The sequence below is a fragment of the Phytophthora sojae genome, assembly GCF_000149755.1.
Source record: "Phytophthora sojae unplaced genomic scaffold PHYSOscaffold_6, whole genome shotgun sequence".
In the NCBI taxonomy this organism is placed as follows: Eukaryota; Oomycota; class Peronosporomycetes; order Peronosporales; family Peronosporaceae; genus Phytophthora; species Phytophthora sojae.
Window position 1 is genome coordinate 4740928 of NW_009258120.1, and position 23924 is coordinate 4764851.

The 23924-nt window shown below is 45.6% G+C and overlaps 7 protein-coding genes across 7 annotated transcripts; 3 read left to right on the forward strand and 4 right to left on the reverse strand.

Annotated features, from left to right (window-relative positions):
* Positions 1–3: 3 nt before the first annotated feature.
* PHYSODRAFT_512049 (hypothetical protein) lies at positions 4–906 on the reverse strand (the record flags this gene model as incomplete). Its single annotated transcript, XM_009533490.1, has 1 exon — positions 4–906. One exon carries the CDS (start codon positions 904–906, stop codon positions 4–6), a length of 903 nt encoding a protein of 300 aa, XP_009531785.1.
* A 21-nt stretch (positions 907–927) lies between these two features.
* Positions 928–1203, reverse strand: PHYSODRAFT_513216 (hypothetical protein; the record flags this gene model as incomplete). The annotated part of the gene is made up of 1 exon (XM_009533491.1): positions 928–1203. A coding segment is annotated over one exon (276 nt), but the record flags the coding sequence as incomplete, so codon positions are not given.
* An 8345-nt stretch (positions 1204–9548) lies between these two features.
* On the forward strand, positions 9549–9854 carry PHYSODRAFT_433490 (hypothetical protein; the record flags this gene model as incomplete). The annotated part of the gene is made up of 1 exon (XM_009533492.1): positions 9549–9854. A coding segment is annotated over one exon (306 nt), but the record flags the coding sequence as incomplete, so codon positions are not given.
* Positions 9855–15433: 5579 nt separating this feature from the next.
* PHYSODRAFT_434588 (hypothetical protein) lies at positions 15434–15739 on the reverse strand (the record flags this gene model as incomplete). The annotated part of the gene is made up of 1 exon (XM_009533493.1): positions 15434–15739. A coding segment is annotated over one exon (306 nt), but the record flags the coding sequence as incomplete, so codon positions are not given.
* A 2424-nt stretch (positions 15740–18163) lies between these two features.
* On the forward strand, positions 18164–18493 carry PHYSODRAFT_511442 (hypothetical protein; the record flags this gene model as incomplete). The annotated part of the gene is made up of 1 exon (XM_009533494.1): positions 18164–18493. The coding sequence occupies one exon, from the start codon at positions 18164–18166 to the stop codon at positions 18491–18493; it is 330 nt and encodes a 109-aa protein (XP_009531789.1).
* A 2001-nt stretch (positions 18494–20494) lies between these two features.
* On the forward strand, positions 20495–20995 carry PHYSODRAFT_303515 (hypothetical protein; the record flags this gene model as incomplete). The annotated part of the gene is made up of 1 exon (XM_009533495.1): positions 20495–20995. The coding sequence occupies one exon, from the start codon at positions 20495–20497 to the stop codon at positions 20993–20995; it is 501 nt and encodes a 166-aa protein (XP_009531790.1).
* Positions 20996–21103: 108 nt separating this feature from the next.
* Positions 21104–22490, reverse strand: PHYSODRAFT_303516 (hypothetical protein; the record flags this gene model as incomplete). Its single annotated transcript, XM_009533496.1, has 5 exons — positions 21104–21476; positions 21761–21932; positions 21969–22116; positions 22177–22402; positions 22459–22490. The coding sequence occupies 5 exons, from the start codon at positions 22488–22490 to the stop codon at positions 21104–21106; spliced, it is 951 nt and encodes a 316-aa protein (XP_009531791.1).
* Positions 22491–23924: the final 1434 nt, after the last annotated feature.

Consider the following 23924-nt stretch of genomic DNA (forward strand, 5'->3'; position numbering starts at 1 on the left):
GATCTATATCACTGAAACTATAAAATAATTCATTTTTTTATTTGGATTTTGACGAATTGATAATCCAATTAGCATGTTGCTATCATTGAATTTGACAAATCTTTCATCTTGGTCAACGATCGTAATTCTAACTGAATTAAAAGATCCATCCGGAATACTGACCCAATTAAACTCATTTGGACGATAACTTATAAGCTGACCGATAGTCGTACCAGCGGTATTAAATGTAGTCAGTATATCATCCGGAATAGAGTATGGATTTTTTACTAAATTACAGCGTACTTGATAACACGCGGTAGGGTTAATTTGCGGTGAGATTGGACTTAGAAAAGATTGTTTAGTGTAAACGCTTGACGTCGGCCATTGACCAAGAGGAAATCCAATGATAGAACCAAATTCCTCATTATCAATAACAAGCTTTGGCGTATACGGAAAAGAGGTGGGAAGACCACTTCCGGCAGAAGAATATAAACAGCTAGGCGGTCTAGTGTAAGTTCCTAATGCTGTTGGAACGGGGAGTAAATCGATCTGAGCAGAGTAAAAAGTTGGGGTTTCGCTTAGGTTGAAGAAATACACATTATTCCCATTCGAATCAATCAAGTATGCGCCAGCTGAAATGCATGCGGCTTGGACAGCTGAGTTTATGTTTGCATAGCTATAATAACCGCTTGATAGGGTAATTTGAACAGTTGAGAATGTACGTGCGGTAGGCATCAATAGCTTGAAAGTGTTGTTTTCATACGTATCAGAATCAATGTTAAATTGCGAATTGTAAATGTTAATACTCTCTACAGCAATCTGAGCATTCTTGAAATTTACTACAGAGCCTCTAACGTTGTAGTGAAGCTGATTGTTGTACCCATTTTTGACTATAGTTTTAGACGAAAGCGTAATGTTGGATGACATATTTCTAAATTAGGGATTAAATTAATTTAAAGAATTTGGATCAATTACTCTATTGAAGTTAAATCTAAGCTCACCGCGAATTGAATCTACAAACAAAGCCTGACCTTTGCTCGATGTAGCTAAGTCATATGATTTAATTAGTCTTGATTCATCAATGTTCTTAATGTTAAAATCCTTTGTAACCATTTTTAGATCACTTTTAGAATTGGCTCGTATAATAGCTACGTATTCGCTATTTAGCCGTATCATCTTTGGCGTTGCAAAGTAACTATGAACAAGACAGATTGTGCTTAGCTTAACCCCTCTAACCCCGTATTCTGTATCCTACAGAATAAGCATTGTCACAGGACATAATATCCAGCAAACTTGTCCTCTCTTTCGAATTTCGCATATGGATGTTTGTATAGCCGGTATTGTGCACATCTTCCTGTTAGATTAGCGATGGGAAGATAAACGGGGTTTATTCCGCGGTAATAGACGGACGAGTATAAACCACCAACAGGTTTGAAATTCGGGTGGAAGCCTAAAACCGCCGCGTGTCAGCCACTCGTATTTTCCTTCATTCCGAAACTGCGCTGTTCAAGACGTCGCAATACAAGCTTTGTTGGGGCCCGTCGAGCGCGCCCAAGTGGCCAAGGACCATGGCCGAAGACGATCATGATGAGCGCCATTGTGATCTACAGGGAAGCGAGAGCGTGTACTTTGCTCTGTAACATTGTACTAGTGGTATATTGATTCTACGTTGCGATGTTGATTACCAGACCTGGTGATCCGACCCAGACGACGCTATGAGCTCTCGCGTGTGGCCCGATTGGCAGATCGATTGCGGAGTCAGCGCACAACCTCATCGGTTCCTACGAAGCCGGCTACAGCCGGGTCTACCGCTATATTGTAGCTGATGCAGTGGCTACTCAAGAGGCTACAGAAGAAGCGCTCCTCATGGTGTGGCTACACCGGAGACTACAGAAGAAGCGGTAGATGCTACGACGGATGCTACAGAAGAAGCTCTCCGCGTGATGAGGTTACACCGGAGATTACAGAAGAAGGGATAGAGGCTACGACGGAGGCTACCGATGAAAGCGGCAGGAATGGAGCGGCAGTGCCGGAGGCTACAGAGCAAAGCGGAGGCTGCCAAAATGGCGATGATGGCCCACGGCTGGCGCGAACATTGAAGAGCGTGCGCACGTGAATGTGTTGTTCGCGGCCGCGGCCAGCTCCGCCGGTACGATTCGAGCCGCGTACGCGACCGGCAATAGTTTGTAGGCACTGCGTACATGCAGTAGAACGGCCAACACCGCCGAGAACGGCGGCTATCGGCAGCCTGCCGCTGCCAGTATCGACCCTCAGGTCTAGATCTAGATAATGTGGCAAAATGTGTTGTTCGCGGCCAGCTCCGCCGGCACGATTCGAGCCGCGCACGCGACCGGCAATAGTTTGTAGGCACTGCATACATGCAGTAGAACGGCCAACACCGCCGAGAACGGCGGCTATCGGCAGCCTGCCGCTGCCAGTATCGACCCTCAGGTCTAGATCTAGATAATGTGGTAAAATGTGTTGTTCGCGGCCAGCTCCGCCGGCACGATTCGAGCCGCGCACGCGACCGGCATTAGTTTGTAGGCACTGCATACGTGAAGTAGAACGGCCAACACCGCCGAGAACGGCGGCTATCGGCAGACTGCCGCTGCCAGTATCGACCCTCAGGTCTACCAGTTCACAGCAGTCAGCTCCGCTCACCGCGTCGCTTGCTCGGGTGTAGAATGTATCCATCTATGTTGCTGCTGGCCCCCACCAGGTCGCTGCTGGCGGCCACCATGTCGCCACCGCAAAGCGTTATGCAGACATACTGTACCATAGACCTCCAACATTGCTTAGAGAGGGGGGGGGGGATTAAGTTTGCCGACTCTGCGCTTGACATGCGGCGCGCCTCCAAGGACGCGCGCCTTTGTACGGCCGAGCTGCGGTTACGCGGCGTGATGATCGGTACCTACGCGCGCTCGCTCCGCCGACGAAGATGCGCCTGGTGTGTCGAAACTCGCTTCTCGGGGCAGCCGCCTTACATGTAAATACAGCGTCTTACACGCCATTAAAAATGATTAGATATGACGAGTAAAATATTGTAGAGGACCAATAAGAATAGTTTGATATCAACATATTTTAAATAATTTGTACGGTACTACAAAAATATCAGCTTTAGGGTTTAGTCGCTATCAGTTATTAGAGAACCTCAGACGCCGAGCCTAGATTAAAAAATCAACCAAAATAAGCTAATTTGGGCACGAAGGACCCTGGATAAATGATATTGGGGTCGTGAACACCTAAAATAAGCCGGCCCAAGGACCCTAAAGGACCCTGGGATGAACGTTCATCCGGGTCGTAATATATATAGGACCCTGGGATGAACGTTCATCCGGGTCGTAATATATAGTCCTAAACCCTAAACCCTAGACCTTTTTTCACAAACCTTAAACTTTCACATTACTTTTCACTTCTTTTTTTCCTCTTTTACTAACCATTACACAATATATTTACTTACACCTATTTTTTTCTTTCCTTTTTCTTTAAACCTTTTATCTACCTCCCTTTTTACATCCCATTTACTTTCATTCATCTACCTATTTACTTACCTCTCACATTTTTCTACTTAATTCAACCACTCTTTCCTTTAACCTTTTAATATAATTCACATTTATCATTTTTACCTCCATTTTTTTCTACATTTATATTATTTACCATTTTTACCACTATTTACTCTTATTCTTTCTCTCAACTATCCAAATCCCTTTTTAAACTTCACCATTTTCAATCAAACACATCGTTCCTAATCAGACACTTATTTTTCACACATTTTTTTCTAAATCAACTTACTTACTTCAACTACTACCTATTTTATACATATTCAACATTATCCACCACCTCCATATTATTTTCCAACCTCATTTTCACTTTTCATTTTATATCCACCATCCAACAACACATATCCTCCTTCTCATACACTTTTTACATACCACATTCCACAACAACTACCTCTATTTAACTACCATATTCTCCCTCTCTATCCTACAACCCATCCTATCCAACTTATCTACTCTCTTTTCTCAACATCAATATCCTTTTTACATTTTAAATACGCCATTAATCCTCACCATCTCATTTACAAAATCCACATCTACTTCCACCTTATATAACTATATTCAACCACCACATACCTCCTCTTCATCCTACAACCCACTTTTCTCCACCACCCCCACTCTCATTTCTCAACCTCATTATCCACTGTTCACCTCATATCCACCATCAACCTACATCTCTCCCACTTCGCACACACCATTTACACACACATCATACCTACTTCCCCCTCTACTACATCCATCCAACCACCAACCCCCTTCTCTTGCGTGGGGTGGCTCACGGGATGCGTCCGGCCATGGCGATACCGTTTGCGCTCTAATCTACGGCCAACGTACCATTGGTGCCATCGTTAGGGGTCATGTAGCCACTGGTGGTGGGCTACGCCGCGGTCCGGAAGCGACGTGCGATCGCCGCGGGTGGCCTTCATTCCCCCCCACCGACATCGCCAGGGTCGAATGACCCCGCACGAGGTTCATTGGGTATATCTGACACGGTCGCCAGGGTTACCTCCGCCACCTCGGACGCGTCCCCAGCGTGTTTAACCCTCGCGAACCGTGTTGGCGACGGGCGGGGAGGTTGGTGCGCCCGCTAGCACGGTCGTAACGCGAGATTGCCGAGGTGGCCATCTCAGGTGCAGCTCCAGCCCACATCCATCAGCCAGCAGCCCCTGCCGCAGAGTGCCTGTCCGCCTGGATGAACCTATCCGACGCTACATCGTGGTCGGTGAGTACACCGCGGTCTGGAAGCGACTCGTAAGCGTTTAGTCTTTTTCGTGATGGTGCCGGCAAACCCGGTGTGCGGACTACGGCCCAAAGAAGTAATATCGGCCCTCCTGTGGGATAGCGCATGCCTTGTAGAGCCGTACGCGAGATACAACTTCGATCCAGTGTGTGTCAACTTCGTGTGTGCTGCCTCTTGATGACGCTATAACCGGACATGCAACGTGGTCCAGACCTCCGTTTACATGCCGCGTGCGAGCTGCACAAGCACGAGCGGATTTGGCCGACTTTACCCTTCAAATGATTACATATAGGTCAACCACACGGCCAATCACTCTGAAGCAAGGGGTGGCGGCCGGTGGTGGTGGGACGGAGCTGCGCCTGAGATCGACACGAGCATATTTGACTTTCGGGTAAGTATCGATGCACGAACGGTTGTGTCGATTTTACTATTTGTGCTAAAATTAACGGGAGGGTTTGTGGGAGCACGCTATATAATCGCCTGAGGGCTATCTAGCAGCCATGCCCACCGGTAAATATTATTATTCCTGTATAACTAGTCGGACTCAGATTATTAATTAACACATGCTATTTTTGAATTCATACTGATAACATGTACTGTAAAAACGCAGTACTGCTTTAGAAAGGTTGGAAGTTGTGCTGCATACAGGATTTTAGTGTGTACCACAAATGTATGCGAGTGGTGAGACAAAAATTCAGAACACGATGTAACAACTTTGTTCAACCAATAGGCTGCACGCAACACATTTTCACTCTGGACGAGAACAACAGAAGAGAAGTATCCGAGCCCCACACCTCACACCCCTGCCAGCTAGGCGACAGTTAAGCTATTGACCATCTCGCCTGCTACATATAATTGGTATTTCGGCGCTAACAAAGGTATCGCTCTTTTACTGTGGCTGGACGATTGTGGATCCTGTGTGGAAGTACTGGGGCATCATTTTATTTCAACCTCGACGGTGGATTAGTGGCAGTTGAAGGCACTAGTGTTTCGGAGGCCGTGGTGCGGCAATACCGCATAAAGGAGTTGATCTACTCTGTGTAACTTTTCGTACGAGTTTCGGTGGAGTTTGATGTTGGCATAAGTGGTGTTGTCTCGTATTACGTTGTGGTGAGGGTTTTCTGGAGGCGACGTGGTGGTTGTGGCGTGGGAAGGTGGCACATGATGCCACAGTCAGAGGTCACAAATGGCGGGTTGTTTACGTGCGAAAAATGCTCATGTGAGTTAGCCTCGCAAGAAGCACGACGATATCACGTCCGCAATGAGCACCAAGAAGTCGCAAAGTGTGTGGTTTACGATGTAGGTAATCCTCCTATTACGCACTTGGTCAAACGCGTAGAAGGTGTATTCAAATGCCCACAATGCAAATATTTCTCGAGCGATCCCAAACTTTTGCGCCAACACACCAAGTCGTGCAAGAATTCACCGCAAAATGATCGAAACTTATCGGCGAAAATGTGCAACCCTGCTACGATGGTACATGAGATTGGGGTTGAGTACAACAGGAAGCTTGGACTGGTTATATGTGCTATCTGTCGCTACGTACTATCTCCTGGTGTAAAGGAAGTGGCTATTCACTTTAAACGAGTTCACGATGTGGCCGTTCCGGCCAAACTATTGGAGAAAAAATTTGACGTACTTTCGTTGGCGACAGGAGCATCTCTTCTCAAGTATTTAAAACCAACGCAGGAGCTATTGGAGCGAGTAGACGGAATTGAGATCAAATCCGGTGTGTGATGTCTCCATTGCGCATACTTCTGCCCACTCGAAGACACAATGTCGAGGCATCTAAAGTCGAAGCATAAAGATTTCACCACGGACGTATCGCAACTTCAGTGCTTGGTGCAATCACTTTATTCAGGTGCAAAGACAAAATAATTCGGCGTACAAGGTGGTGCCAGCTTCTCAACGCATGCAGACGCTTCAGATGCAGTGGACCGTGCTCTAAGTGAATTTTCACGATCTCATTTGCATATTGCTCCCACGGACGATCGCCTCGTACCACCTTTCCTTCGCCGGATGAAGTGGCACGAGGTTGTTCGTACATATTGCACGGATAAAGTTTCTGAAGCCATCGCCTCGGTTAAATTTGGTCCCAACTCAAGCTTTGTTGAGTTAGTGTTTCCGGTTGTGTGTCGGTATTGGGAGCTCAGCCAAGAAATTATTGGCACCCGAGAGTATTTGCTTGAGCGCATTCTGTCGTCAAAAGGAAGTGACATTGAGCCAGCATCGGCTTTGCGACGCATTCAATCAAGTTCCGAAAAGTACTGCAAGACCATGACCTCGCTACTGCAGATGGTTAACACACATGCCAAGCACTACATTATTACCTCAAGCTCTTCTACAGATTATGATCTGGCTGATCAAGTGGACTCTCTGTTCCAATCGTGCTCCGAAGCTTTCGCGTCGATCTCCACTGAGCACTATAGAGCGGAGCATGTTTGTGTCGAGCAACTTGTATTGCTAGATGGTGCCCTTGAAAAGATTTTTCGAATTGATTTGGAAAATGAACACTCCCCAAGCGAGTTTCATGCATTTCCAACTCATCGATTTGTTGTATGCTCTTCTATCAGTGGTCCGACAAAACATGCTGCTGGCTACGTACAGTTTAAACAACCTGGTCAAGTGACTAGTTTAGTCGCTATCTTAAAGTATTGGGCTCGAATTGCTGCTCTGATGAACCTTCATCAGCTGTCGTGGGGTGTGGAAGCCAACGAGCAAATTTTGGCGACGCGAAAAAGGGCGGAGGCGCTACGTTTTTATCTTAGGACCGGGTATCGAACTCCTTTTAATCTGCTGCAGGAGGTTATAAGTTTTGGCTCAAGCATCGCCATGGCACCTGAGCAACGGCGAATTCCTCAAATCATGTGGCTGGGATCGGCGCATGATGCGCTCCCAGTTGAAGGCCATCGTGTTACCTTGAAGGCGCTTCACGACTTAAAAGCAAAGCTTGTCGACCAGTTTGGTAAGGTGCTTCGTGAAAATGTGCGTTTGGGCTACGATATATCTGCGGTTGAAAAATATTTAATGTCGGATGAGCAGTGCTGTTACGACGACTACAGCAATTATAGCTGTGGATACAGCTTTCTCGAAGACGACAGGAATCCATGGAGATCGATGCGTATGCATCTGGTTAAGTATCTTCTTCAGACTCATCGCTCCAAGTTTATCGTCAAGGTGGTGAATGGTAAAATCACATTTGGACTTGCTTCGCTGTCCCAGTGGTGCAAAAAGGTTGATAAGCTCACGAAGCTTCTTGCACCTCTGATTTATATCACGTCAGGGCAGCCATCACGAGCTGCCGAGCTAAGCGCTTCGACTTTAAGAAACACAGTTTCTGGGGAACGATCGGTATATATTTTGAACCGTGAAGTCATGATCATGCAAAGATTTCATAAAGGTCTGACGATATCGGGACAGCATCGCTTAATTGCGCGATTCCTGCCGCCGGAGTTGACGTTAGATTTTGTGATCTATGCTGCCCTTGTGCGTCCGGCACAAGAATTTTTCTTCACTCAACTACAACGTGGGGGCTTTACTTCGGACCGTTCTGGAGAAGGTGACGCTTTGTTTTACTATCTCTTCAGCACTACAGGGCAGGGCAGACTGAATGGGAAAGGTTGCCGCGCTGCAATTAACATGAATTTTGTAAGTTGCGGTAACCAACTTTCTGCTCGGACTTACAGACACGTCGCGATCGCATTCATGGAGAAGAACATTACATCAACAAGATCGAATCAGGACAGTTTGATTTTCAAGCTGCTCATGCACCGGCAACGGCTTCGACGTTGTATAGCCGTTCTACCACGGATCCGTATTTTATGTCGCGCGATGATATGGCCGAATTTGTTTCTTGTTCCCACCAGTGGCATAACCTTCTCGGACCTGGTAACTCGACCAGTACCAATTGTTACGCCCCAAGTGACCAATCCGAGATAATGCCAAGGAGGAAAAGTTCGCCGACGTCACCCGTGCAGCAAGTTTCAAGATTCAATCAACCTGCTCCGCACGGACGCCCAATAACAGTTGTCGTACCAACGTTCAGCTTTTTTACTATTGGCGAAGCTATAAGCAGCTTACTTCCGGAACACTTTGGGTCAGCTCGGATTTTGCTCCGATCATTTCTTCGTGACCAGACTGCTTCGTTTCGGTCAAGAGAGCAGTGTGTTGCAACGACACTGGTTTTGCAGAGCGTCTCTAATTTACTCGTTGTACTCCCTACAAATGGTGGGAAGTCCTTGCTGTTTTATTTGGCCGCATTTTCGGATTCTACGCGTGTTGTCATTGTTGTGGTGCCTTTGGTAGCACTTTTATTGGACTCGCTTCGGAAGACAGAACAATTGGGAATCGAGTGCTCTGAGTATCAACACGATACGAGTCCTTTCACAGCGCTACCGTCTATTTTGTTCGTCCGAGTAACGTACTTGGAGCATCAAAATTTCCGGACGTTCCTACTGTCGCTACAGGAGCAGGACAAACTAGGCAGAATATTTTTTGACGAGGCTCACTTGGCTATCGATTACCGCAGGTGCATGTCATTCGTCTATGTGTTATCGTCCATTTCGGTCCAGAAGACACTACTGACGGCAACTCTTCCCTCCACTTGGGAAAATGACCTCATGACAATTTTTGGCTTCCCTTTCGTCACTGTGAGAACGCCGACAGTCCGAGCGTCAATACGTTACGAAGTGGTGGAATTGTTATCGAATACAGATATGATGAAGGCATGTCTATCATTGATGAAACTTCCTATGGCACATCCTGACAAAGGCATTGTCTTTGCGTTGACAAAGCCGAAGGTCGAAGAAATTGCAAACTATTTAGAGCGCCATACGTCCAACGTGGTCGCCCGGTATCATAGTGGAATGACTTTCGATGAGCGCAAGAATAATTTGTCATTGTGGAAGTCCCCTAACTGCTCATATATTGTTGCGACGTGTGGATTGGGTCAGGGTGTGGATTACCCGAACGTTCGAACCGTACTACATTTTGGACTAGCCCACAGCTTGACCGATTACGCGCAGGAGACAGGTCGGTCGGGGCGTGATGGTAAGCCAGCAAAATGTGTCACCATATACCGTGAAACATACTTCCAGCGCTTTTCGAAGCATTTGACAGTGGGGTCATCGAGCAATAAGGGTGAATATCAAGCCCTAGTACGCTACGGGCATTCCTTTTAGATAAAATCCGCTGCAGGAGGCAACGACTACAAGAGGCAATGGACGGTTCGGGTTTTCCGTGCACGGTTGACGATGTCAACGAGTTGTGCGATGTCTGCTCTAGAGCTATGGGAGATGATCAAAATAAGGCCCCAATCGCACCAGCGTCACGAAGCATTCGGTTACAGTGTGCAGAAGCTAACACCAGAGTCCTCAACGACGAAAGAGTCTACATGCTGTTGCAGGAAATGATTTTGAACGATGAATCGACACATTGCGTGGTATGTTGGGTTTCTAACCCAGCGAAATTCATTTATCACCTCCCAGAGGCATGCCCACATCAAGCAGCCTACTGTTTGAAGTGCCTTGGTGCCCATCCTGTACACGAGTGTGAGAATCATTTAATTTTTGGGTCTCGCTATCCGTCGTGCTTTTTCTGTGGCGTTCCAATACACCACGCGCATTGGAAAAACGATCTTCATTTTGGCAGTAAGCCGGGATCTTCCTGCAACTCTCGACTGCGCGGGAGGATGATCCCAGGTGCATGGAGATTTTACGACGTTTGTCGAACTCGCGCATCATCCCGTGGAGGAATAGAAGGTGAAATTGCCCTCTTGACAAGACAGGAATTTGCACAGTGGCTTGTGAAAGTACCCACCAGTAGCTCGTTTACCAACTTGTGCATTTTGTGGGCATACATACGAGCTCTCTTCTCCGGTTAATGAGCTGCAACTACTCGTCCCACAACTGTAGCTTAGCCACGAGAAGACCGTGCCATTGATTTACCTCACACCCAGTTTTTAGATAACGAGAGCATATGCTTTCTAGTCCATATTTTCATTCGACAGATCCAAATGGGGTCACTAACTGCATTCAGCGATGCCATCTGTTCCGCCAGCACGGCGGGCGCCGTTGGCTCTAGCCTGAACAGTGTCAATGCTATATTAGAAAAAGGAGCGTGATCGATTTAGATTGCGCTGCAAGCTGCTCGTCCGTGTGAGCGCAAAGTTATCAAAGCTAACGGCTCCAAAGCATCTACGATAAGCATACGAAGGGTGGTCGTAGCAAATTATTCGACGTCGCCGGTACCACCACCATCACGCTTTGAGGCGCCAACGCGACCTGCGGTAGTTTGTAGGCACTGCATACATGAAGTAGAACGGCCAACACCGCCGAGAACGGCGGCTATCGAAAGCCTGCCGCTGCCAGTATCGACCCTCAGGTCTAGATTTTGAAAATGTGTGAGGTGTGGGGCTCGGATACTTCTCTTCTGTTGTTCTCGTCCAGAGTGAAAATGTGTTGCGTGCAGCCTATTGGTTGAACAAAGTTGTTACATCGTGTTCTGAATTTTTGTCTCACCACTCGCATACATTTGTGGTACACACTAAAATCCTGTATGCAGCACAACTTCCAACCTTTCTAAAGCAGTACTGCGTTTTTACAGTACATGTTATCAGTATGAATTCAAAAATAGCATGTGTTAATTAATAATCTGAGTCCGACTAGTTATACAGGAATAATAATATTTACCGGTGGGCATGGCTGCTAGATAGCCCTCAGGCGATTATATAGCGTGCTCCCACAAACCCTCCCGTTAAATTTAGCACAAATAGTAAAATCGACACAACCGTTCGTGCATCGATACTTACCCGAAAGTCAAATATGCTCGTGTCGATCTCAGGCGCAGCTCCGTCCCACCACCACCGGCCGCCACCCCTTGCTTCAGAGTGATTGGCCGTGTGGTTGACCTATATGTAATCATTTGAAGGGTAAAGTCGGCCAAATCCGCTCGTGCTTGTGCAGCTCGCACGCGGCATGTAAACGGAGGTCTGGACCACGTTGCATGTCCGGTTATAGCGTCATCAAGAGGCAGCACACACGAAGTTGACACACACTGGATCGAAGTTGTATCTCGCGTACGGCTCTACAAGGCATGCGCTATCCCACAGGAGGGCCGATATTACTTCTTTGGGCCGTAGTCCGCACACCGGGTTTGCCGGCACCATCACGAAAAAGACTAAACGCTTACGAGTCGCTTCCAGACCGCGGTGTACTCACCGACCACGATGTAGCGTCGGATAGGTTCATCCAGGCGGACAGGCACTCTGCGGCAGGGGCTGCTGGCTGATGGATGTGGGCTGGAGCTGCACCTGAGATGGCCACCTCGGCAATCTCGCGTTACGACCGTGCTAGCGGGCGCACCAACCTCCCCGCCCGTCGCCAACACGGTTCGCGAGGGTTAAACACGCTGGGGACGCGTCCGAGGTGGCGGAGGTAACCCTGGCGACCGTGTCAGATATACCCAATGAACCTCGTGCGGGGTCATTCGACCCTGGCGATGTCGGTGGGGGGGAATGAAGGCCACCCGCGGCGATCGCACGTCGCTTCCGGACCCACCACCAGTGGCTACATGACCCCTAACGATGGCACCAATGGTACGTTGGCCGTAGATTAGAGCGCAAACGGTATCGCCATGGCCGGACGCATCCCATGAGCCACCCCACGCAAGAGAAGGGGGTTGGTGGTTGGATGGATGTAGTAGAGGGGGAAGTAGGTATGATGTGTGTGTAAATGGTGTGTGCGAAGTGGGAGAGATGTAGGTTGATGGTGGATATGAGGTGAACAGTGGATAATGAGGTTGAGAAATGAGAGTGGAGGTGGTGGAGAAACCTGGGTTGTAGGATGAAGAGGAGGTATGTGGTGGTTGAATATAGTTATATAAGGTGGAAGTAGATGTGGATTTTGTAAATGAGATGGTGAGGATTAATGGCGTATTTAAAATGTAAAAAGGATATTGATGTTGAGAAAAGAGAGTAGATAAGTTGGATAGGATGGGTTGTAGGATAGAGAGGGAGAATATGGTAGTTAAATAGAGGTAGTTGTTGTGGAATGTGGTATGTAAAAAGTGTATGAGAAGGAGGATATGTGTTGTTGGATGGTGGATATAAAATGAAAAGTGAAAATGAGGTTGGAAAATAATATGGAGGTGGTGGATAATGTTGAATATGTATAAAATAGGTAGTAGTTGAAGTAAGTAAGTTGATTTAGAAAAAAATGTGTGAAAAATAAGTGTCTGATTAGGAACGATGTGTTTGATTGAAAATGGTGAAGTTTAAAAAGGGATTTGGATAGTTGAGAGAAAGAATAAGAGTAAATAGTGGTAAAAATGGTAAATAATATAAATGTAGAAAAAAATGGAGGTAAAAATGATAAATGTGAATTATATTAAAAGGTTAAAGGAAAGAGTGGTTGAATTAAGTAGAAAAATGTGAGAGGTAAGTAAATAGGTAGATGAATGAAAGTAAATGGGATGTAAAAAGGGAGGTAGATAAAAGGTTTAAAGAAAAAGGAAAGAAAAAAATAGGTGTAAGTAAATATATTGTGTAATGGTTAGTAAAAGAGGAAAAAAAGAAGTGAAAAGTAATGTGAAAGTTTAAGGTTTGTGAAAAAAGGTCTAGGGTTTAGGGTTTAGGACTATATATTACGACCCGGATGAACGTTCATCCCAGGGTCCTATATATATTACGACCCGGATGAACGTTCATCCCAGGGTCCTTTAGGGTCCTTGGGCCGGCTTATTTTAGGTGTTCACGACCCCAATATCATTTATCCAGGGTCCTTCGTGCCCAAATTAGCTTATTTTGGTTGATTTTTTAATCTAGGCTCGGCGTCTGAGGTTCTCTAATAACTGATAGCGACTAAACCCTAAAGCTGATATTTTTGTAGTACCGTACAAATTATTTAAAATATGTTGATATCAAACTATTCTTATTGGTCCTCTACAATATTTTACTCGTCATATCTAATCATTTTTAATGGCGTGTAAGACGCTGTATTTACATGTAAGGCGGCTGCCCCGAGAAGCGAGTTTCGACACACCAGGCGCATCTTCGTCGGCGGAGCGAGCGCGCGTAGGTACCGATCATCACGCCGCGTAACCGCAGCTCGGCCGTACAAAGGCGCGCGTCCTTGGAGGCGCGCCGCATGTCAAGCGCAGAGTCGGCAAACTTAATCCCCCCCCTCTCTAAGCAATGTTGGAGGTCTATGGTACAGTATGTCTGCATAACGCTTTGCGGTGGCGACATGGTGGCCGCCAGCAGCGACCTGGTGGGGGCCAGCAGCAACATAGATGGATACATTCTACACCCGAGCAAGCGACGCGGTGAGCGGAGCTGACTGCTGTGAACTGGTAGACCTGAGGGTCGATACTGGCAGCGGCAGTCTGCCGATAGCCGCCGTTCTCGGCGGTGTTGGCCGTTCTACTGCATGTATGCAGTGCCTACAAACTACCGCAGGTCGCGTTGGCGCCTCAAAGCGTGATGGTGGTGGTACCGGCGACGTCGAATAATTTGCTACGACCACCCTTCGTATGCTTATCGTAGATGCTTTGGAGCCGTTAGCTTTGATAACTTTGCGCTCACACGGACGAGCAGCTTGCAGCGCAATCTAAATCGATCACGCTCCTTTTTCTAATATAGCATTGACACTGTTCAGGCTAGAGCCAACGGCGCCCGCCGTGCTGGCGGAACAGATGGCATCGCTGAATGCAGTTAGTGACCCCATTTGGATCTGTCGAATGAAAATATGGACTAGAAAGCATATGCTCTCGTTATCTAAAAACTGGGTGTGAGGTAAATCAATGGCACGGTCTTCTCGTGGCTAAGCTACAGTTGTGGGACGAGTAGTTGCAGCTCATTAACCGGAGAAGAGAGCTCGTATGTATGCCCACAAAATGCACAAGTTGGTAAACGAGCTACTGGTGGGTACTTTCACAAGCCACTGTGCAAATTCCTGTCTTGTCAAGAGGGCAATTTCACCTTCTATTCCTCCACGGGATGATGCGCGAGTTCGACAAACGTCGTAAAATCTCCATGCACCTGGGATCATCCTCCCGCGCAGTCGAGAGTTGCAGGAAGATCCCGGCTTACTGCCAAAATGAAGATCGTTTTTCCAATGCGCGTGGTGTATTGGAACGCCACAGAAAAAGCACGACGGATAGCGAGACCCAAAAATTAAATGATTCTCACACTCGTGTACAGGATGGGCACCAAGGCACTTCAAACAGTAGGCTGCTTGATGTGGGCATGCCTCTGGGAGGTGATAAATGAATTTTGCTGGGTTAGAAACCCAACATACCACGCAATGTGTCGATTCATCGTTCAAAATCATTTCCTGCAACAGCATGTAGACTCTTTCGTCGTTGAGGACTCTGGTGTTAGCTTCTGCACACTGTAACCGAATGCTTCGTGACGCTGGTGCGATTGGGGCCTTATTTTGATCATCTCCCATAGCTCTAGAGCAGACATCGCACAACTCGTTGACATCGTCAACCGTGCACGGAAAACCCGAACCGTCCATTGCCTCTTGTAGTCGTTGCCTCCTGCAGCGGATTTTATCTAAAAGGAATGCCCGTAGCGTACTAGGGCTTGATATTCACCCTTATTGCTCGATGACCCCACTGTCAAATGCTTCGAAAAGCGCTGGAAGTATGTTTCACGGTATATGGTGACACATTTTGCTGGCTTACCATCACGCCCCGACCGACCTGTCTCCTGCGCGTAATCGGTCAAGCTGTGGGCTAGTCCAAAATGTAGTACGGTTCGAACGTTCGGGTAATCCACACCCTGACCCAATCCACACGTCGCAACAATATATGAGCAGTTAGGGGACTTCCACAATGACAAATTATTCTTGCGCTCATCGAAAGTCATTCCACTATGATACCGGGCGACCACGTTGGACGTATGGCGCTCTAAATAGTCTGCAATTTCTTCGACCTTCGGCTTTGTCAACGCAAAGACAATGCCTTTGTCAGGATGTGCCATAGGAAGTTTCATCAATGATAGACATGCCTTCATCATATCTGTATTCGATAACAATTCCACCACTTCGTAACGTATTGACGCTCGGACTGTCGGCGTTCTCACAGTGACGAAAGGGAAGCCAAAAATTGTCATGAGGTCATTTTCCCAAGTGGAGGGAAGAGTTGCCGTCAGTAGTGTCTTCTGGACCGAAATGGACGATAACACATAGACGAATGACATGCACCTGCGGTAATCGATAGCCAAGTGAGCCTCGTCAAAAAATATTCTGCCTAGTTTGTCCTGCTCCTGTAGCGACAGTAGGAACGTCCGGAAATTTTGATGCTCCAAGTACGTTACTCGGACGAACAAAATAGACGGTAGCGCTGTGAAAGGACTCGTATCGTGTTGATACTCAGAGCACTCGATTCCCAATTGTTCTGTCTTCCGAAGCGAGTCCAATAAAAGTGCTACCAAAGGCACCACAACAATGACAACACGCGTAGAATCCGAAAATGCGGCCAAATAAAACAGCAAGGACTTCCCACCATTTGTAGGGAGTACAACGAGTAAATTAGAGACGCTCTGCAAAACCAGTGTCGTTGCAACACACTGCTCTCTTGACCGAAACGAAGCAGTCTGGTCACGAAGAAATGATCGGAGCAAAATCCGAGCTGACCCAAAGTGTTCCGGAAGTAAGCTGCTTATAGCTTCGCCAATAGTAAAAAAAGCTGAACGTTGGTACGACAACTGTTATTGGGCGTCCGTGCGGAGCAGGTTGATTGAATCTTGAAACTTGCTGCACGGGTGACGTCGGCGAACTTTTCCTCCTTGGCATTATCTCGGATTGGTCACTTGGGGCGTAACAATTGGTACTGGTCGAGTTACCAGGTCCGAGAAGGTTATGCCACTGGTGGGAACAAGAAACAAATTCGGCCATATCATCGCGCGACATAAAATACGGATCCGTGGTAGAACGGCTATACAACGTCGAAGCCGTTGCCGGTGCATGAGCGGCTTGAAAATCAAACTGTCCTGATTCGATCTTGTTGATGTAATGTTCTTCTCCATGAATGCGATCGCGACGTGTCTGTAAGTCCGAGCAGAAAGTTGGTTACCGCAACTTACAAAATTCATGTTAATTGCAGCGCGGCAACCTTTCCCATTCAGTCTGCCCTGCCCTGTAGTGCTGAAGAGATAGTAAAACAAAGCGTCACCTTCTCCAGAACGGTCCGAAGTAAAGCCCCCACGTTGTAGTTGAGTGAAGAAAAATTCTTGTGCCGGACGCACAAGGGCAGCATAGATCACAAAATCTAACGTCAACTCCGGCGGCAGGAATCGCGCAATTAAGCGATGCTGTCCCGTACTTCCAAACGAAGAATACGTTACCTGCTGGAACATTATTCTTAGTCTTAGAAAACTGCAGAATTTCGGATTCTGTCAGAGCATATTCTTCTGACTTCTGAAGGTTACTGTCAGGGAACACACGGGTCTTTTCCACCAGAACGTTTACAGAACTTTCCTCTACATCTCTCAAGCGCAGGCTAGCTTCTGAAACACGGTTATCAGAACAACGTACAACAACAGGCCATTTCATCTGATGCATCTCGTCTACTGCAATCATACTACCGATATTCTTCGGTCTGCCGAAACTAGGGCCTAGAACGAATTCGACTTCTTTTGTGAAACTCCTACCAGAGAAATCCAGTGAGAAAGATGTACTATCATGAGGGCGAAAAGAAGTTGTGATAACAGAGGAGGATACCATATCGAGCTTGTCGTACTTGTCAAGAATACTCGGAAACTTCTCAACCTTGTCTCTACACGTGCATTTCTTGAGGTCGAATGCTTCATCTAAGCCCAGTCTTCAAAGTTTTGGTTCTTCTCCCTCTACATACCCGCAAAAACATATATCAGTGTCCGACATAATGATTAACTTGAGTAATTGATTACAAGGCATTGTCCATAAGCGCAAGCACATGAAACTCGTGGAGTTTTAAAAACTATGGCTACGGACGAGCATTCGATTTCACCAGCGTATTCGCCCTGCGCTTAGCAAAAGTATTATGTATTACGAAGGAGCAACGGCAGGGGCAGGAGCATTCAACCCAAATTGATGACCTTATTGAAAAGTTAATTTCATAAGGCTTCGTCGGCAAGCCACCTAATTTTAGATAGTTTTTATGTAGATAGACCAAGCAATATACACGTGATTAATGTGTGTTAAATAACGTAATATCAAGTTTTGGGGTAAGGGTAACCACCCAATAAATACGAAGGAGCAAACAGCAGGCAAAAATTCCGCGTAATCGTGACTGAAGTAAGCCTAGGAGCTGAAGCGTTACGTTACGAACTGAAAATTTATGAGTGCATAACAAAAGATTCGCTTATTCATTTAGACTCGGGATAACAAGAACCTTCGCTTCAATGAACACGTTCAGAGTTCAGCCCGACACAACATTCATTCCTACTAGGAAAACCAAAGGGGCTGCTGGAAACGATATCAAGTGTGCGGAGACCACTTGTATCAAAGCAGGACAGCTAAAACGGGTACCTACTAAATGCAGGATGGGAATTCCCGAAGGACACGTAGGACTTCTTGGTGGACGATCTGGCCATACATCCAAAGGTATCGAAGTGAAGCTGGGCTTTATCGATGAAGATTACAGAGGATACGTAGACGTCATGGTCAAGAACGACACCGAAGAAGACTTCGTCATTAACGAGGGAGACAGATTCGCTCAACTTATAATTTGAAAGATCTTCCAAGGCCCTGTCGTAGTAGTGGAAGATCTCGACGAAACCGAGCGTGGAGAAGGGGGGTTCGGTAGCACTGATTCTAACTAGGAATGGAATGCAAATGTTTAATCCGTCGCAAGTACAGACTGCTGTTTAAAACTGTATTCGATTCCATTCCGCTGTCACTAGTCTACAGTCCTGATCAGTACCATCGACAATCCCACTTTCACGTCAAAAGTTTCACGTATTCTGTTGTAGTATGTGACGGACGTAGGAATCATACAACAAGGCTCTATAATACGTGTGCAATGACTAGGACCGTAGTCACATTCGTCTTGAGTGAAAGCAGAAAACTTATCGCCTGTTCTAATAACCATAGAAAGATTAGCTGTAACCTTGGTAAATAGGGGGTCTAGCCTGACGTACCTATGAGTCATTATAACGACTTCATTACCGGGCCGTAAGCTAATGTCGAAACATTCAGTACAGTTGCTTATTTTGAGTATTTTATAACCATCGACTAAAATGTAAAAGCTATCGACTTCTCCTGGAATGATAGTTCGACTGCCGCAATTAGCTAGTACAACATTTTTCGATGACATGGACTCCTGTTAAACTTTCGCCTTTATGGTACAGGACCAGTTAAATCGCGATTTATCATTTACAAACTTGTTGAACCACGATACTACTATGTAACGTATTGAACGAACATCGCTGGGCCAACGCGCGCTTGATTGTTTGCGATATAAAAGAGTTTCATCTGTATCAATAATTACGGGCTCTAGAAGCAATGAACAGAATCGAGCTTAATTCCGAAACGATTACTTCTACTGCGTCGAATAGCTTTTATCTGGTCAATGATGCAAACAAAGAAAGAGCTCTAACTTCAGCGGACGGAAGTTCCAATGGAGAGTACACTTTTATGAGAGTAATTATAACTATCATGTTAATTTCAGTCGTAGCTCTAGTTGTGTTCATGGGCATTACCTGCGCCAGCGATGCAGCTGGGTTCAGAGGATGTAATAATGCCAGAGATGAGTCGGATATCGAAGCTAACTACTCATCAACCGCGTACCCTGAGACTCCGCCACAACCGTTAGTTACGAAGCTCTGAACGTAGTGTATAAGTATTGGTGTTCTTTAAAACTGATACGACGTGAGAAAGATTTCATTGACAAGATTACCATGTCGACTTACCTGAAGTTTCCGAGTGACGTAACCGAGAAATGCACGTTCTTTCAAGGTAACGTAAATGTCGTACCATCCAATATTATGGCTACTGAATATCTATGGTCAGGTAGTGAAGACGGAACTATAGGGATCAAAGACTTTTGGTTACTGAAACCAAGAAGAGATATGCACTCTTCCTCATGCGAAGCTACCAGGAACATTAACGTGAGTGAAGGCTTGTACTTTCGAAGGAACGTCGCCATAGCAGTGATTACTCCATTATTCGACAACATAATGAGTAAGTTGTATAATAACACTATGAAGTCGGGCTTTAGACCGCCTATAATCAATGCAAGAGAGAATATGTATGAGTTAACCGAACTATGGGCAGTATGTAAAGAATCTAGCACAGGTTCATTCAACGTGCCTTACTACGATCATGGATGTCTGGTAGGCAATAATAATGCTCTACAACTCTGCAAACAATACAATTGGTCACCGATGGGTGACGCGCGTTTTAGGGTGTCCGTCGTCGAAAGCTTCGACAAAGAAAGTGGAATAGTAGACATAAATTCGGTACCTGAGATCATATTCGCTCTAACCGAATTCAAAGTAGACACTTCACATCTAACCTTCACTCGTGGTATGAATGCGTACGTCAACTATAACCCTACCATTCGCTATGGTACCTCTCTGGAAGTTTACAATCACACCCTCACTTCTCGTCATTCTTTATTCTACAAGACTCTGTGATCGTATGTCCTCGTACAAGCATCTTTAAAATGGTCTTGTAAATGTCGATATTTCACAGTAATTAGAACTAAGACATATACTTTAAAATAATACAAAATGAACTTCAACATTCTTCTTTCTACTCTCTACGCTACGGGACTCTACGTAGGTGCTGTTTCAGCCAATGACTGGTCCACTCTAGTAGCCATGTTTAGCAAGTCGTCATATGCTGGTGAATCCGATGTTTTCGGACTTACTGATGACCTATCTTGTCATAATCTCAAGAACACTAACCAGAAACTAGCTTCACTTGCGTGTGGGCCCTCAAAAGATTGTTTAGATATCAAACTTTTCACTTCTCCTAACTGCCCCGTTGATTCAAGGCCTGTTCTGGTAGGAGGTGATACCCAACATGTTGAGAACATCCATAATGAGACAGAGACTATCGGATTCCAATCATTTCGTATCTCCACTACTAACTGTAACACTTCACCACCTCCTATTATGAATTTGAGGGTTAAGCTAAGACACCTTCTTGAATCCACTCCTGGGTTCTCCGATGATGCAAAGTATGCAATTAATAACGTCCTCGATGAGAGTTTCTATGAAGGACTGTGATAAGGGCCTTGAACGTTTACATGTGTTCAGTTTTAAAACTTTCCGCTTTGAGCGCTAACGCTTCTTTTTTTTTTCTTGTTGAAAATGCATACCATGAATCGGAAGTTCTCACTTGATTACGATTAGGTCTGAAGACCTGGTAGTAAGATTCTTTTTACCACGTCCGTATTTACGAACCAACGCGTGATACTCAGGAAAGAAATCACAGCAGTTATCGCGTTCGTAACGCTTCCTGAACTGAGATTCAGCAGAGCCAAAATCGTTAGGATCATCATAATTCACAAGTGTACGCGAGGGATCTTCTACACTTTCGTCACTTACTCCCTTCTCCATAGAATCGCCCCAAGGATAACGTATGCTTATTTTGTCCATATAGGTAACGAAGTCGTAGCTAGGATCGCGGTCGCGTAAACCTATGTACTTGGGTAGAAACGCATTTCCCTCGAAACCGTATTGCAGCAGAGACTCAATAACGTCCCATCTATTGTACCGTAAGTAATTGATTTATCCACATCAGCAAATAAGACTAAAATATCCAATGCATTCTCAGGATTGTAGTACAATAGACTCGTCAGTAAACGTACTAGATCGAGTTTCTGCGAATGCATGCCAATCTTAGCTCTTAAACTCCGCGGCAGCAAGCGGCTCGACGACAAGTTCGATACTACAACTCCGATTTCTCTAAGCGTTATGTAACGACGGTCATTTAGGAGATTAAATAATATAGTCGTTTCTATTGGAATGTAAGGGTCCTCGAGAACGTACCTGAGCATCTTCGAACTCATACTGAGTATATAGCTTAACAAGCCTCCACTACGGTCGCAAAGAAATATCGGAAGTCCTCTACAGTACGCTTTGCGTATCTCCAATGCCAACATCTTGGTGCAATCGTCTATGTTGCTATTCAGGAGTCGTTCCGCGTACTTTGTAATCATTTCTGTAACAGACCGAGTTTCTTCGATGTTTAACATACGGTGTGTCATCGATTGAGTGTTTAGCAAGAGTCTAGTATCATGTGGGCCACGATTTTTGACGGACTCGTTTGTATCGCGTGAAGTGCACATAACTTTGAAATAAGACTTGGTAGCCTTTATATGGTTTTCCATTTCTTCCGATATACACTCGAATAGTTCAGAGTCTATCACCCCTTTCATGAATGTTTTTATGTCGTCCGTACTTACAAAAGAATTCACGGACCTTGTCTTGGTGGCCTTAGTATTATATAAGAACTGTGACAATTCTTCGAGATTCGAGAGTACTCCCAGAGTAACGGACGTAGGCAGTAGCACTACTAGAATAACACTCTTGTAGGGTAGCAGGTACTCCTTAGGCAGTTCTCCAATCAACCCCAATAGCTTTATCGTGTAGTGGAGGTAGAAGAAGTCATAAGAGGACGAAAGGAAAGTACTATATTGTAGATAATGTGGGCGAACAAGAGTCCGTATTCTTCTCCCCTGTTATACATTTCACTGTAGTCTTTGAAATGGGAGTACATGTGTGGTATACTTCTTTCCTCACTGAATGCTACGCGGAGAAGTTGGATGTTAAGCTCTCTGCCATACGCTTTTTTATGCACGACTTCCGCTATTCTTCTCAGTTTAATCGTAGTTATTACTTCGTTACAGGAGCTCGACGTGACTTTGGGAAACGACGAGAAAGACTGGTCCAGAACTATTCCTACTGAAGGAAACAGCGACAGCTCGTTGTTAAAGTCAGAAATGCCGCAAATATTGTCCAACTGGGGTATGCGTATATAGTAACGCGCAGTTTGACTGGTGCTCCAGAATTCAGCACGTTTCACTACAGTACATCTCCTTACTAGTTCCTCCATTGTATTTGCATTAATATATTCCTATACGAAAAAAAGATAGACGACATGAACGCAGTTCAATTGAATGAACTCGAATCTACGTAGAGACGTTTTAATACTGTTTATCATAGCGTGTCAACTTCACTGAAGATACATGAAACGAAATTCACGGGGTCGCGTGACACTAATTTCCCCCTAGTAAAGAATGTCTCGCAGCATGGCTTCATTCGACAGCGATCGAAACCATTGATGAACGCAAATCTCTTGTCTAAAAACCTTATTTTTACATTTTTTACGTCCGCATTAATTTGAGTCTGATAGAACACATCGAAGAATACAGGTTTGCTCCTAGGCACTCCGTCTTTCTTAAGAACGGTTCTCTTATATATCCTCCATACTTTGATAGCCTGTTTTCGGAGAGCATCACAGATCCTACTAAAAATCCGGTTGATATCGGTCAACAGCACCTCTACGAGGATGTCCTCCTTAGTTAGAAGATCTTCCGTGTTAACGAGATGATACATAGACGAGCTGCTTAACGAAAGTGAACCCTGACTTATCATCTCTGATACTTCGTCCATATTCAATGCAGCAAAGAGGTTCTTAACACCCAGCGTTAGATGCGAGTCGATTGGTTCGCAAACAGTGGTCAGATATAGAAGTTCTACGTCAGTACCACAACCGAATCCTTTATCGAACATAATAGCTCTAAATAAAATGCTTGTCTTCAGCGGGATGCTTTCCATACTACGTCTGATGTGTATAGGGTCCAGTTCATCGTTACTGGGTTCAGCAGAGTTTTTCTCTTCGAATTCCTCGAAGTGTACTCTACGAGGTCTCATACTTGATACAAGAGATTGTGATGTCATTTCGTAAATCAATTGATTTCCATAGGTTCAATATGAACACTCATCACGAAGGCCGTGCGTCCTGTTCCTCGAGGGTCCTTATGACGAGCTTCTCCAGCAACGACACACTTACACCAATCTCTTGCCTACTAGAGAGCCCTGACCGAAGAAAACTGTGTTCGACTAAATTCTCTATGATAAGCGGAAGAAGCTCCATAGAGTCTGTCAAAGAACATGTTTTTCCTCTAGAAACGCCACGTGAGATAGTAGG